The sequence below is a fragment of the Acomys minous genome (genome assembly GCF_964271855.1).
Source record: "Acomys minous genome assembly, chromosome: 5".
Taxonomy (NCBI): domain Eukaryota; kingdom Metazoa; phylum Chordata; class Mammalia; order Rodentia; family Muridae; genus Acomys; species Acomys minous.
In genome coordinates, this window is record NC_140494.1 from 78,864,201 (window position 1) to 78,878,490 (window position 14,290).

The following is a 14,290-nucleotide window of genomic DNA, read 5'->3' on the forward strand; positions in this document are numbered from 1 at the left end:
GACTGAATGGAAAAGGAGATAACAGAAACCCAGTGGAGCAGCTCTCTCTGCTTCCTGAGCATAGACACCATACGGCCAGGCTCGTATTCCTGTCATCATGCTTTTCCACCATATAGACTGTATTCCCTCTATAATCACGGGCTTTGCTCACACTTACCCTTTCAGTGTTCTTGGGCAAACCCCTGCTTCCCAGTGGAACTATACCTGTGTATTTCCTCTCTAGGCATAAGTCAGTTGTTCTGTAGCCATGAATTGACTGCCTCAGACCAGTAGGAGTTAATTTTAAAAATCCATCCTTGTTTTTCCTTTAAAATTGTACACTTCAGTAAGGAAAGCAATTGCTAATCATTTATACCTTGATATAAATTAATCTGTGAGAATATTTCTAATACACAAACCAGAGAAGGAGCTATTGAAAGCCACTGTGTGTCAGGCATCCTGGAGGGAGGGCGCACAAAACTCTGAAGGGGGAAGTGTGAATAAAGTCTCAGACAGACCTTGTTCATTTCTTCACTGTGAGGGTGATTTGTCCCAGAAACCGGATGTTGCTGGCAACCTACCAGAATGACAGAGTCCCCCTCCAAGGCATCCTCACTGATGACAGCGCTGTAGACATCTTGGCTGAACTGTGGAGCATTATCATTCACATCTGTGAGGTCGATGCTGACAGTAGCCGCAGCGCTGAGGGCTGGGGTGCCCCCATCTTTAGCTTCCACCACCAAGTAAAATCTTTTGCATGTTTCATAATCCAGATCTTCCAAGACAGAAATACCCCCTTTGAAGAAAAAATAGGTAACTTTATATTTGGCTAGGGGAGAACACAGGTCCCTTGTTTTATAGGTACAATGCTATTTACACCATCTGTAGCCAAGTTTGTATGTTTGGGAGCTTGTTTATTGAGTTCTTGAAAGCACCCTAGATGTCTGATGAACACCGTCAGTTAAAGCAGAGCTATCTATCAGAGACACTTCTGAAGAGATGAACGGTGTTTGCAGGTTTCTGTGATAATTCCAGACATCACTTCGGCAGCATGGAAGTCTCTGTTTGTGATGCTAGAGAGCTGGACGGGGACAAGCACCCTGAGGAGTGTCTCTCCAGTCCCCGAGTGGACCCAGGGGAAGGCGAACAAGTGATGTGTGGATGTGACGGGAGGGCACTGCCCTTGTCATCACGTTATCACTCACAGCCAACACTGGATTGAATTAACTGCACAGCCCCTTTGTCAACTTATAATGCACCCATCTAAAACTGTTATGCACATGGGAAATCTCAAGCCAGGATGACATGAGGTAAAAGGAGCTGCCTGGAAATCAATCAACTCCATGCTGTCCATACCCCAGATAGCCTAGTTCATCCCACTACCATGTTGTTTAAACCAAGCAAGCAGAACAAAAGAGGGCTGCTAGTGATGGCAACCACCAAGATGGACACTGAGAATGGGTCATCCCTCCTGGCCCATCCCTATGTGGTAGTGATCCTGTGCAGTGCTCGCAAGTTGGTAGCTAGTCACTGTGCCCACAGAATGGTTTCCAAGTTTTGTCTTTCTCTCACCTAGAAAACATTATTAGGACAAGCCAGAGGGTCATTTTTTGGGGCATATCCAGTCAAAGGAAGTCTCTAGGGCTAAGACTGCAGATAGGCTTCTTCAAATTATAGTGGAAACAGAAGTCGTATCTCTATCAAGAGCCCATTTTGATCCATAATTGAGTTTTTGAGCGCTGACTACCCCTAGAGCTTTACTTACCTAGTTTAGTTTCACAGTGCCAAATTTAAACTGTCCTTAGCCACCTCCCTGTGGTGTTCATATACAATGGTTGTAGCCGGGCAGGGTAAAGCTAATGCATATCTTAGTGAATGGAATCCTCATACAGTTTAATTTGAAGTAATGGCCTTAATATAAACACTTTCTCCTGGGAGGACCTGGCAATGCAGCCCCTCAATCAACACCTGCACCTTCTTTGACTCAAGGGTACTTGTACTCCTACATTTTAATGTTCATACATAGTAGTTATGTTGTGGCAGGATTAGAGTGTGCATTCCTGAGTCAGAAAGGACCACAATTCAAATGCTGCATAATACATCTATGGATGGTGAATACCTAGGAAATTACTTAGCTGCTCAAAAGTTCTGTTCTTCTCACTTGGAATATGTGAGTTATATCCACAGATTTAATGGGATTGTAGAAAGCTGGCAGTGTTAAGTGAATGTTGGTGATCATGAGACAATCCTTTTCTATGAATGGACTAAAGGAAAACAGGTCTCCTCTGCCAATTTGCATAACAAGCACATTACTGCTTGAGCAGTTCAGGCAACGGGAAAACGGTCAGAGGCATGAGAAACTCACCTCCTGCCTGGAAAATGGGAATAGTTTTGACTATTCATGGAATATAGTTTCTTCCTAAGGAGGCATGCCAAAGGTAGCCTGAGTTAAGATGAGTGGGAAACAATCCAGATAAATACATTCTGGATTAACAGCAACAACAAAGAACCCAACTGATGTGCAGATCATGGCCACCATCCGTCTTGGCTGCTGACCAGAGAGTGGCCATCTACCTGCGGATGGCGGACAGAGGCAGCTCATCTTTTGGTAGGCTTCCTATTGTAGACACATAAGGCCCAGGAAGAAGAGGAAACAGAAAGGAGACACAAATATATCCTCATGCTTAAATGTGAAACTATAGCTGCTACTTAGGAGAGACACTGCTGGCCTGAGCCTCCTAGCTAGATGTTGTGTAGCCAACTGAGGGGTCAGGACTTTGCCAAGTAAGCCTACAGCTTAGGACTTGGGATTTAGAAGGACCATTCTTGGGAACAGGGCACTAAGGTCTACATGCAAGCTCTGTAAGGGAGGCAGGGGGCCCCACTAAGAAGGGTGACTGGGGTGGGAGAAGAAACAGGAAGTATTATTGGCATTGTCATTTACCTACCTGTCTTTGGGTTGATTCTAAATTTCCCTTGTTCGTTCCCAGACCGGATAAGGTAAGTTATCTCCGCATTCGTGCCAATATCTTTGCTGGTGGCAAATACAGAGAGGACTTGGGTACCAAGGGAAGTGTCCTCAGGCACTGTTACCAGGTAGTCCCTCCTCTCAAACACAGGTGGGTTGTCATTAATGTCCAGGACAGTGATGGTGACAGAAGCGAGAGAGGAGAGGGACTGCCCAGGACCCTGGTCTGTGGCCCGCACGGTGATGTTGTACGAAGACTGTTGTTCTCTGTCTAGAGGCTGTTCCAGGATGATGACACCGGAAGAGCTGTCGATGGAGAAGACCCCACTGGCTGAGTCCTCCAGGGAGTACACAACCTTCCTGTTGATGCCTGTGGGAAGTGACACAAGGGTGAGGGACAGCCATATTGTGTTTTCCTGACTTATGAAAGCCCCCCTCACCTGCAGAGAAAAAGTCATTGTAGAAACAGCTTTGGCCTTACAGAAACAAATACTTCAGTCTGCAAAACATATAATGAAGACAATAAACACCCTAATTCTTTGATTATTATTAATATATAATCCCCATCACATTAATTTTCCCTGAGGAAAATCAGGTACCAATAGATGCATGGATAACAATAAATCCCAAATACAAACAAGACACCAATTGACCAATCACTTCAGTACATCTTCATTGAGAATCCACCAGGTACCACAGGAGGTGATGGGGGTTCTAGCCACAGATGAGAGTCTGAAACCACGTGACAGCTTGGTTTCATGAGGAATGATGGGCCATGCCTTAGACATGAACAGGAGTCCTCCAGCTGCTGCCCATCCACAGGTTGATGGCCAACCATTGAAGACAGGCACCATACAGTGGTTTTCCACAGGACTGTAGGCATAGCATACAGGCAGCTTGAGCAAGGGACCCAGGGTAGAAATGATAAGAAAACACTAGATTCCGTCAATTCTGTATACCAGGTGGGAGCAGGGGACGAATGTAAGGTGTCTGTTGAGCTAGGAGGGAGGAGGGAAGGAATGCTTTCTGATGATGGAGCTGGCTGCATGTGCAAACTCTTCCATGCAGCTGCAAAGAGGGAGTCTCAGTTGAGGGGACAGAGGTGGGAGAATCCGGTTTGGGGTGAAAGAGCAGATTTCCCATTCTGAATTGAAGGTGGGAACTTGATCTTTAATGATATTGTTAGGTAGGCTGGGGTTCAGAAAACTGGAATTACACTTTTGAGCACCATCAGTTATGATTAACATATAAAACGATGAGACTGTTTGAGGCCACAAGGAACACAGAGAGAAAAGTGAAATCTGAGGGTCAGCAAGCCAGGACTCTCTAGCTGAAGATGATCTGACTCAGTGATCTTAAGAAATGTCATTTTGACATGAACTCAAACATAAACATATCAACCAAGAAATGCCCACTAGCAGATTTCTGAATGACAGCTGCCTGAGGTTGTCTTCATCAGAAGATCCCAGCTGTTCCAAATGGGTTGTAAATCCAAGATTTACTTCAGTCTTTAGAACCCATAAGAAGGAAAAGTGAATGAATTTATTGGTTGAAACAGCTTCATTTATTGCAAAGATGGTCTTTGAAGCAGATTTTAATGCAGTATTTTAGTTATGTGTGTGTTTTTGTGTGAGTATGCACAAGTGTGTGTGTGTGTGTGTGTGTGTGTGTGTGTGTGTGTGTGTTACCTATGGAGGCCAGAAGAGGGTGGTAGAGCCCCAGGAGCTAGAGTTAGAGTGAGCTGCCCAATGTGGGTCCTGAGACTCCACCTCTGGTCCTTGGCAAGTGCAGCAGACACTCTTAACTGCTGAGCCATCTCTCCAGCCTTCATACATACTCTCAATGAAGAGAGTCATCTGTCAGAGGCCCTTGGCTGGGGTGACCATATGCAATGCAATTTCTGAACCATGAGACCCCTGGGTCACAAGCTTTTCTATGGAAGGCTTCATTGTGTGTTTGCTACCATGACACTTGCCAAGGGGGGCAGGCATTTGGCAGATAAGAACTGAACCTTTTGCTTCCCCCTGTGCAGTTTCCTTGAATAATTTCCCCTGCAAGCCAATAAAATTAAGCATCTGGAAGGGATTTCATAAATTGTGTTGTGCAGCTTTGACCAAAAGGCTGGGGTAAAGAGCTTGGTCTTGGTCCCATTCCTAAGAGTCCGTTTGTTCTTTTAATCCTAAGTCCTAAGTTTTATCATTTACTTTTATTTCTGCTGCAAAACAATTATCCTGTTATAAACATCACGCCCCCAATATTTGTACTCAGATACTGGGAGCCATGGTTTCAGGGATGCCTTCTTGCTGGAAAGGCTGCAGGAACAAATCCTACCATATACATTCCCGACGTGAACAGGCAGATGTGCAGAAGGCATCGAGTTTGTTTCCTGAGAAACAATTGTCTTGGTGGTGTCAGAGCAGGGGCTCTGGATGTCGCCTACGCTGATTCGGTGTTCTCAGGGCACACCGTTCAAAGTCACAGAGGTGTGTTTACAAAAACACAGCAGCGATTGACATGAACAGACACACACACAGGTTTTCAAATCACATCCATTCCCTACAGGTTTGAATTCTACCCTCCAGCATATGGCACACAATTCTTGCCAACAAGAGAAGGAAACAGAAGATACAGAGCCGCCTCTCATGTGAGTATGTGCTGGGAGCTACTAAATTAATTCCACTGGTGCAGCGGCCCCGGGCTGGTGGCCTGGCCTGGGCCTGTCAGCATCTTTAGGCATGAGGGACAACAAGTTAAGCCCTGTTTTCCCTGGATTCCTTGCTCAGCTTCCTTCAGCTTGTTGTAGGAGAGCTGCTCATAGGTATTTCATCTCTTCAGACCCAAAGGCCAGTTTGATTCACAGTTCAGAAACAAGTTGAGTTAAGAGGGAAAAGAAGTGATGGCTCACAGCGAGGCCAACTGGAACATGGCTTTAATGAGGCCCTGAGATTCCTTTATTGAAGGACCCAGATCTGCAACTTTCTCCTCCAGCCTCCCTGGTAGACTCTACCCCTGTAAAAAGGAGATGCTGTTCTCCAACCCGTGCTGGCCCTGATAGAAGAGGGCTGCTTTTACAAGGCTCATATGAGTGAGCCACACAAAGAGCAGAGATCAGCTCCAGGCTGATTCTGTTCATTTGATTGTGGTGACTAGGTACCGAGGCATTTCTGCTTTGCTTTAGCAGAAAGCCGCATCTCTGCTTCCCTAAAGTTGCTGACTTAAACTCCTCCAAACCCCACCACCCTGTACATTTTCAAATCCAGCCAGTCTAGTTGGTTCTATTTGCGTTCCTTGTGGACTTCCAGCCCCTCTCATGAGATTGATGCCTGAGCCCATTGCTTCCGTGAGCCAGAAATCCATTCCCCGCAACCCAGGCCACGAAGAACCGCTGGACTTGTGTGGATGGAAATAAAACAGAAGATAGTCACTATCAGGTGACTGTCAAAATTCAGTTATAAAGCATAAACAGTTTTATTGTTTCTTTGGGAAATAATATCTAGTGTGCTGGAATCATCCCTAAAGAGCCCACCCAATGTCAAGCGACTCAGTTTTACATCTGAGGTTGTCTAAGGTATTAGCATCAGCACCAGCTTTGGAGAGATGGTTCAGTTGGTAGGGTGCTTGCCTTCTAAGCATGGGGACCTGAGTTCAATCCCTAGAACACATGTGAAAACAAATAAATAAATAGGCAGACAGACAGTCAGGCATGTAGCATAGCAGAATCCCAGAGCCAGGGTGGTAGCAGATAGGATCCCACGGTTCCCTGGCCAGCCAGCCTAGCCTACTTGGTGAACTCCAGGCCAGTGAGAGGCTCTGTCTCAAAAAACAAAAAATGAATGATGTTTAAGGAATGACACTTCAGGTCTCAGATTTCTACATGCACACACACACACACACACACACACACACACACACACACACACACACACCAGCACAAAAATCATATGAGAAGAGTCACCAACACCACAAATGTAGTGAGATTATTTTGACCCAGGCTTTAAGGTGTGTACATTCTCCTCTTTCTAAGAGGCTCCATTAGCAGAAGCAGCTTCTGGGAGTTGCTTCATCTGTTCTGGTGTCTGATGCTGGTGTCTGCTCTGACAGCCTCTCTGTAGAGCCTTGATGGTGACACCTTTTGTGCTTTTTGTCACCTGCATCATCTGCCCTACAAGACCCTCATCCAATTAGTACCAAGTGGTTGTAAGCGGGGGTGGGGGGCTTTATAATGGAGAATGGAATATATAACACAGGAAGAGATTATTTCAATATGTTTTCTTCGCCTTGTAAAAATATTTTTATTTATTCTTTGAAAAATTCATACACACATTTGATTTTGATGTACTTGATAATATCTATCCCTAACCCAGGATCCCCATCACTTCTCTCTTCTCCTGCCCAACTTTATATCCTCTTTTTTTCCCTCCTATGTAGCCCTAACTGTCCTGGAACTCACTATATAAACCAGGCTAGCCTCAAGAGCCTTGAAGCCTTGAAGAGATCCACCTGTCTCTGCCTCCTAGTTCTGGGATTAAAGGTGTGCCCACCACCACCACCACCACTCCTTGTGTCCTCTTTTATATTTATATTTTCCTTACTGAGTCTAATTAATGATGCCCATGTGCATGTGTGTGTTCAGCCATTTACTGAGACATGGAGAACACTCCTTAACAAAGCTACTTCCCCTCCCTGTCAGCCATCAACTCACCAGATAGTTGTCGGCCTCACGTGCCTCTCCCACCTCCATGCTGGACATTTTTTATTGTCTGTCTGTCTATCATTTATCTATCTATCTATCTATCTATCTATCTATCTATCTATCTATCTATCTATCATTTATTTGGTTCCTCTGGGTAACCCTGTTTTTCAAGACAGGAATTCCCTCTGAGGACCAGGCTGGCCTGGAACTCAGAGATCTGCCTGCTTCTGCCTCCTGAGGGCAGGGATTAAAGGCATGCGCCACCACCCCTGGGCCTCATGCTGTGATTTTTAACTGGCTTGATCTCGTGGCATTCTTGTACAGCTAAATACAGCTCCTGTGAGTTCCGGTGTGTGCAACGACCATGCCATGCTTAAAGGGCAGCATTTCATAGCACTCTCCACCACTCTGTTTCTTACCTCTCTCTGACCTCTCTTCCCCAACATTTTGCTAATTTTTATTTCATTTCATCAAGGAATCCTAATTTACATGTAATGATAACATGAACACAGAACTCATGAGCAAACTCTACCCCGTGGAGCCAGTGTTTCTATCAAGACCGGGACCATCCCCATCACTTTAAGGTCCCTCACGTTTCATTGTCATCAGTCCCTGATATACATCAGAGGTCACTCATAACTTGCCTTGAACCAGCACCTCCTCAAACACTTACTGATGTAAACTAATCAATATTCACTACCCCACTGTTTCTTTTTTGCTATGACTTTAATCCAGAAAAAACACTGTGTTTTCTGTCTTTCTCAAAGGACGAACTTGCTATGGTTCCTCCATTTGATAAAAAATTCCCAACTGACACTTTCTTGTTTGTCTGCTCTTGGCCCTGAGCTGAGGGAAATGAGCCCAGAGATAGCATCTCTACTTCTGGCATCCCAGCAGCATGATGAGCAGTGGTGGTTTAGATTGTTCACTGTGTCTCCCCATCTTCCCTCACGAAGATGCTTGAAGCATCATGCTGGACAGACTGGCTGGAACTGACAGCCAGGTGGGGCTTCCATTCTCTCCCTGAGACTCTTGCAGGAAACTCTGAGCTTCTCAAAAATGTCACTGCTAAAGACTGACTGTCTCCATGCGGATGCATGCTAAGATTCAGCCTCTACTGTGAGGTATTAAGAGATGGGGCATTTAAAATATGAATAGGGCATAAAATTCTGCCCTCAGTGGTTAATGGTTAACAGTAGATTGGCTATTTTGAGGGCTAACACATCTGAATGCAGGTGATGTGTGCACTACATGAATGTCCTCTGAAACTGTCCTTGCAGAAAGAATTAAACAAGCTCAAGAAGACACAACATGGAGAGACGTGGAATAAGCATTCTCAAAATGCAGGTGAGAGAATAGAGGATGGGATTTTGGAGGTTGGAGAGGCTGCTCAGTGGCTAAGAGTGCATGTTGCTCTTCCAGAGCAACCAAGTTTGGCTCCCAGCAACCATGTCTGGCAGCTTACAGCCACCTTTAACTCCAGCTCTGGGTAATCTGATGCTTTCTTCTGGCCTCTGTGGGCACTCAACTCATGTGCATATACTCACCACACAGAATTAAAAAATAGTAAGAATAAATCTTAAAAATAAATGCAATATAGACAAAGAATTTGTACATAAAAATGTTGTTGAGTGGATGGTAATTCTATAGAAAAGAAAACCTAGTAACTGCTCAATTTTCTACAATGAAGGCCAACAGAATAAATTATGGCACATTAATATGCAGAAAGAGGGCATTGTACAATGTCAGTTAATGTAAATGGATAGAGGACATGGAAATCTGCTTATGAATTACTATAAGTGGGAAGATTATAAAATATCATTTAAAAGTTTATTTTTATGAAGAAGAAGGGCCAAACAGATTCCATCAAAATGTTAACTGTTTTAAACTTGTTTTTCCCATTTACTTAACTTTCTAGATCTTATACAGTGGGCACATGACACTTTGTAATATATAAATGAACTATTAAAAAACCATGCACTCAGAAAATAATTCTTTAATACCAATTTTGGAAAGCAGCCAAGTTTTCAAGTGATTTTTTTTCCATCCCAGTTTTAATTCTTAATGCACATACCATTTGAAATAATTGTAGAAAATTAGACCTATATATTGTATAGGCTTTCTGCCCGGTGTTTCCATTGTTCATTTTAGTTCATCTTTGCTTAGAAAGATACTAATGCTACTTAGAGAATTGCTTTTGTCAAAGGCCCCATTATAAAGTTACTGCAAAGAGTATTTTTAAACTAAATTTTACACTTTAATTAAGGCAATTAAAGGAAGTGGCTGGCCTAAGATTTTCTCTCATCTTCAATAGAAGGCAAATACAATCCCAGGGAGTCAAGGAGCTTAGACTTGGTGCGCCTGTTTTGTCTTTGAAATATATGTTGAGATAATATAGAATTAAACAGGAAGTTCCTGTGATGGCATCCAGGAATTAGCAATACTTTTAGTTTAGCGATTACTGTCCTTATAATAGGCTTTCTAATGACTTCTGGCTTAAGTGCCGTATAAAAGCTTTTCATTGGGTGATGACTAAAGCTGCCACATTTTCCTGGGCAGAGCATCAACTCCCAGGGTCCAAGGCTCCCTTTGGAAGGTCCACAAAAGACTGAAGGCTGCCGGGTAGGTCAGGGAGATCCTGCCGGCTACAGCCAGCATCTCCTGGGTGTGTGCCAAATGAGTTGGCAGCAACTGTTTCACTGGGTCTAATGACAACATTGTGGCCCCATCCCAAAACAAAACCTCAGGCCTTTTGTTTAGAAACATGAGGGCAACTAGCAGAACCACATCAGAGAGTTAAATTAGGCAAGGGCCTCTCTATGGAAGGGGCATTGTTCTGCTTAGACAGCATAGGTTACACACCCAGGAGGCTGGCCTCTGTGCTGTAAGATTCCCTGCGATATGGAAAAAGCTACAGCTCCCATGGCCTGACTTGGTAGAGTTAATTGTGGGTACATTAATTTGTCCACAAAGAGCTATAAAACTCTATCTTTACTAGGTCACTGGACATCTGTGCTATGCTGTGACCCAATGATGGTATTCTGAAAGTTTCATACATGGACCACTGAAGATGAGCACCGTTCTGGTTCATCCAGTCTTCACTTAGTCATTCAGTCACTCACGCAGTCACTCAACAGATGCCCAAGGGCCCCTGCTGCACAGTACACATCGAGTGTCTCTTAGCACTTCTATGTAACCTCAAATGTTCCTTTTTTCCTTAGGAGACAAATATGCACAGATTTGATTACTGGGAAGGATGGGAAAGATGTTCCTCAGAGGCTAAAACTGTGAAATTGAGTCACAGAGGCAGGTCAGATATTGTCAGGAATGCTGAGGTGGAAACATGGCAGATAAAGAGCTTTGGGGGAGATGCAAACGCAATGGAAGTTATGGATCCTGAAGCTGCCATTTACTCACAAGAAAGCAAAGGGCTCAGTGTAGATAAAGTTATGTCAGGGCGAAACTGCCTGTTCTCAGAGCCAGCTGAGAGCTATCAGATCATTATAACTAATCATTTCTAGGGTAAGCTAGAGACTGGGCCTAAGTAAATGACCAGGTAAATCAGCAAGAAGGGAGAGAGAGAGAGAGAGAGAGAGAGAGAGAGAGAGAGAGAGAGAGAGAGAGAGAGAGAGAGAGAGAGAGAGACAGAGAGAGAGAGAGAGAGAGAGAGAGAGAGAGAGAGAGAGAGAGAGAGAGAGAGAGAGAGGAAGAAGATGCTGTGGGCATTGGATGGAAATCAGAATTCTCCACTCATGCTTCCTTAGGAGGAGTTACTCTCTCATTTGACAACTACCGTTTTGATCTACACTGGAGAGAAACTGGATCTTATAAAGGGTAATAATAACAGTAATGTGTGTCACATGCAAAGACTCCAAGCTGGGCAAGGCATTAAAGTTCACTAGAGAAAAGACTGACTCAGCCCTACCTACCTTCCTTCAGTCTTCCCACGTCAGACTGTAGAGATGGAGTGTGTCCTGTTACTATTTATTTGATTGTTGATTTATTTAACCCTTTGTTTTGCATATCTTTCCAGAGGGTTTGGACACTGCCTAGGACTGTTGACAGACTTTGAAGAGTGTTGGGAGAACTTATCCAGATGGCCAGGAAAGGACAGAACTGTCATATCTAATCCAGTCTTACCCTAGTGGCACTCCGAGTTCATTCCCAGAGTGTGAAAGAGAAAAGGTGGGCCTCAAGCTTGTACTGATCCACATACACCACTGAAAGGACCCTGTTGTTGGAAAGGCTTAAGGGGCCTCAGAGCCCTTCACTGTTCCCACTGAACAGACACCTGTGAGGCACTTAACTTTGAATAGTTTCTCCGTCTGCAGGAGGGAGTATGGGGGTACATGTGAAAGTTCCTGAGGTCTCTGGAGAAAGGCTTTACGCATAGTATTATAAACACATACACATACACACACAGAAATGTAATTATATGTGTGTATATGGAGAAAGAGTTTATTTGTATATGTGTACATGTTTTCATGGGTGTAGGTACTTGAATATAAGTCAGTGGTACATGCGCGCGTGTGTGTGCATGTGTATGTGTCTCTGTTTCTCTCTATTTGTCTGTCTGTCTGTCTGTCTGTCTGTTTATCTATATATAGCATTGATATTGCAAGAATGTAGCACCCTGCCTATCTTCTTAATCTAGAATAGGTGAAAGGCTTGGAACACAATGTCCTCCAGGAAATGGCTTAAATCTCCAAGTCCTCATAGGGAAGTTTATTTAGTTTTTAGTGATATATTTTGATAATCCCTCAGCCACCTTCAAAGATTTAGTCCTTCAGACAATATTGGAGCTTCGGGAAGAAACACACAGATCCTACATTAAGCGCTAACCTGTGTGGCAATGATTTGTAAGACATCAGGAACAATACTGATTATATGATGCTTAAAGGAGAGAGGGGGAGTCAGGATTGAGTCTCTCTTGAAATATTTTCCAGAAGAAATCACTGCGATATATTGGCTGGTGCTGGCGTTGAGGACGTCTTTCTAAAGCCATCTGTGGTCAATCTATTTGTCCCTGAACCTCTCCAGAAACAAACAGTTTGGACTGGATTTCAGTAGTAACATTGTAAACCTCTACTAGGACCATGATTTCCATCAGAAGCAAGCCTGGGGCTTACTGAGAGCAGAGCTACCAGCTCTCACATTTGCCCATCCCCGACCATGCCAAAGTAGCTGTGGTCCCTAGGTGGATGAACTGGCTGTATATCATCAATCTAAGCCGGGGTTTGCTTGCCATGGATCTGCAAAAGACTTCATGTCCCTCGCAGGGATGACCACTCAGTGGGGGATCCCTAGTGATGCACACATAGGTAGAACTTAAGATGCCTTCATGTATTAGTTCTGTATTGCTCCATAGAAAGTTGCTTAAGACTCAAATAGCACAGTATAGTGAATAGATACTATAACGTGGTTTTTATGTATCAGAAATCTAGGTGAGCTTCACTGGCTGTTTCCTCATTATGGCCTCCTATGAAGCTGCTAGTACATTGTCATTTAGGGATGTGAGCTCATCTGTGAAGGGCGGCAGGCTTGACTTTCAGTCTCACTCTGGTAGTTTTAGGTCAACTGTGACCCATTGTCATGTGGGCTTCTCACAGCTCTGCAACTGAAGTCTCTGGTGTGAGTGATACAACAGAGACTGGGAGAGGGCCCTGTGGACTGAACTGTGGCCCTCTAAAGTTCATGTGCCAAAGCTCCTGTCTTTAAGAGATGGGATAGAAGACTTTTAGGAGGCTATTAAGGTTAAGTGATGTCATTGGGAGAGCTTCGGGAAGCGATAGGAGGGCTTCAAACAAAGAGAAAGGAAACAAAGAAACAAGAAAAAGAAGGAAAAGATACATTCTTTTCCTACCTAGTATAGACTCAAAAAGGCCATATTAGTCCAGAGCAAAAAGACAGGGGTCTTCAAATCAGGAGGAGTGTCCTGCCCGAATCCTAAGCAGCACAAACCCCGAATCTAGACCATGAAACTCCAGAACTGCGAAAAATAATTTTCTTTGGTTTAAACTACCTAGTGTATCATTACAGTGACCTGAGGTGACTCAACAGAGAGCAAAGAATGCTATTGCCTTTTAAAGCTAATAGCCAGAGTGATATCAAGGGAAGAGCACATCAGGAATAAAGAGATACCGGGGTTCAATATTAGAAGTAACTAGCAGAGGAAAAATAGAAAGGTTGGAATGGTCCCCATCAGCTCATATATTTGAATACCTGGCCACCAGGGAGTGACACAATTTGAGAAGAATTAGTAGGTGTGGCCTTATTGGAGTAGCTGTGGCCTTGATGGAGGAAGCATGCTACAGGGGCTGTCCTTTGAGGTTTCAAAGGCTCATGTCCAACCCAGTCTCTCTCTCTCTCTCTCTCTCTCTCTCTCTCTCTCTCTCTCTCTCTCTCCCTCCCTTCCTCCCTCCCCCTCCCCCTTCACCTCCACCTGCCTGTAACTTCCCCAGCATCATGCTTACCTTCATGCAGCCATGGTTCCTGCCCTGATGATAAGGGGCTAATCTCTGAAACTGCAAGCCAGTCCCCAGTTAAATGTTTTCTTTTATAAGAGCTGCCCTGATCTTCACAGTAACAGAACAGTGACTAAGACAGTAACGGACACCTTCATGTTCACTAATCTCTAAGTGGATTTGAAA

At 44.1% G+C, this 14,290-nt stretch overlaps 1 protein-coding gene across 5 annotated transcripts in view; it reads right to left on the reverse strand.

Moving 5' to 3' along the window:
• Positions 1 to 14,290, reverse strand: part of FAT3 (FAT atypical cadherin 3) — a 603,907-nt gene that overhangs the window by 54,690 nt on the left and 534,927 nt on the right. For all 5 annotated transcript variants that reach the window (XM_084783571.1, XM_084783568.1, XM_084783572.1 and 2 more), the window contains 2 exons: positions 2,928 to 3,317; positions 561 to 775 (listed from right to left, as the gene is read on the reverse strand). In XM_084783571.1, the coding sequence (XP_084639697.1) occupies positions 561 to 775; positions 2,928 to 3,317 (605 nt within the window). The remainder of the gene's footprint in view (positions 1 to 560; positions 776 to 2,927; positions 3,318 to 14,290) is intronic.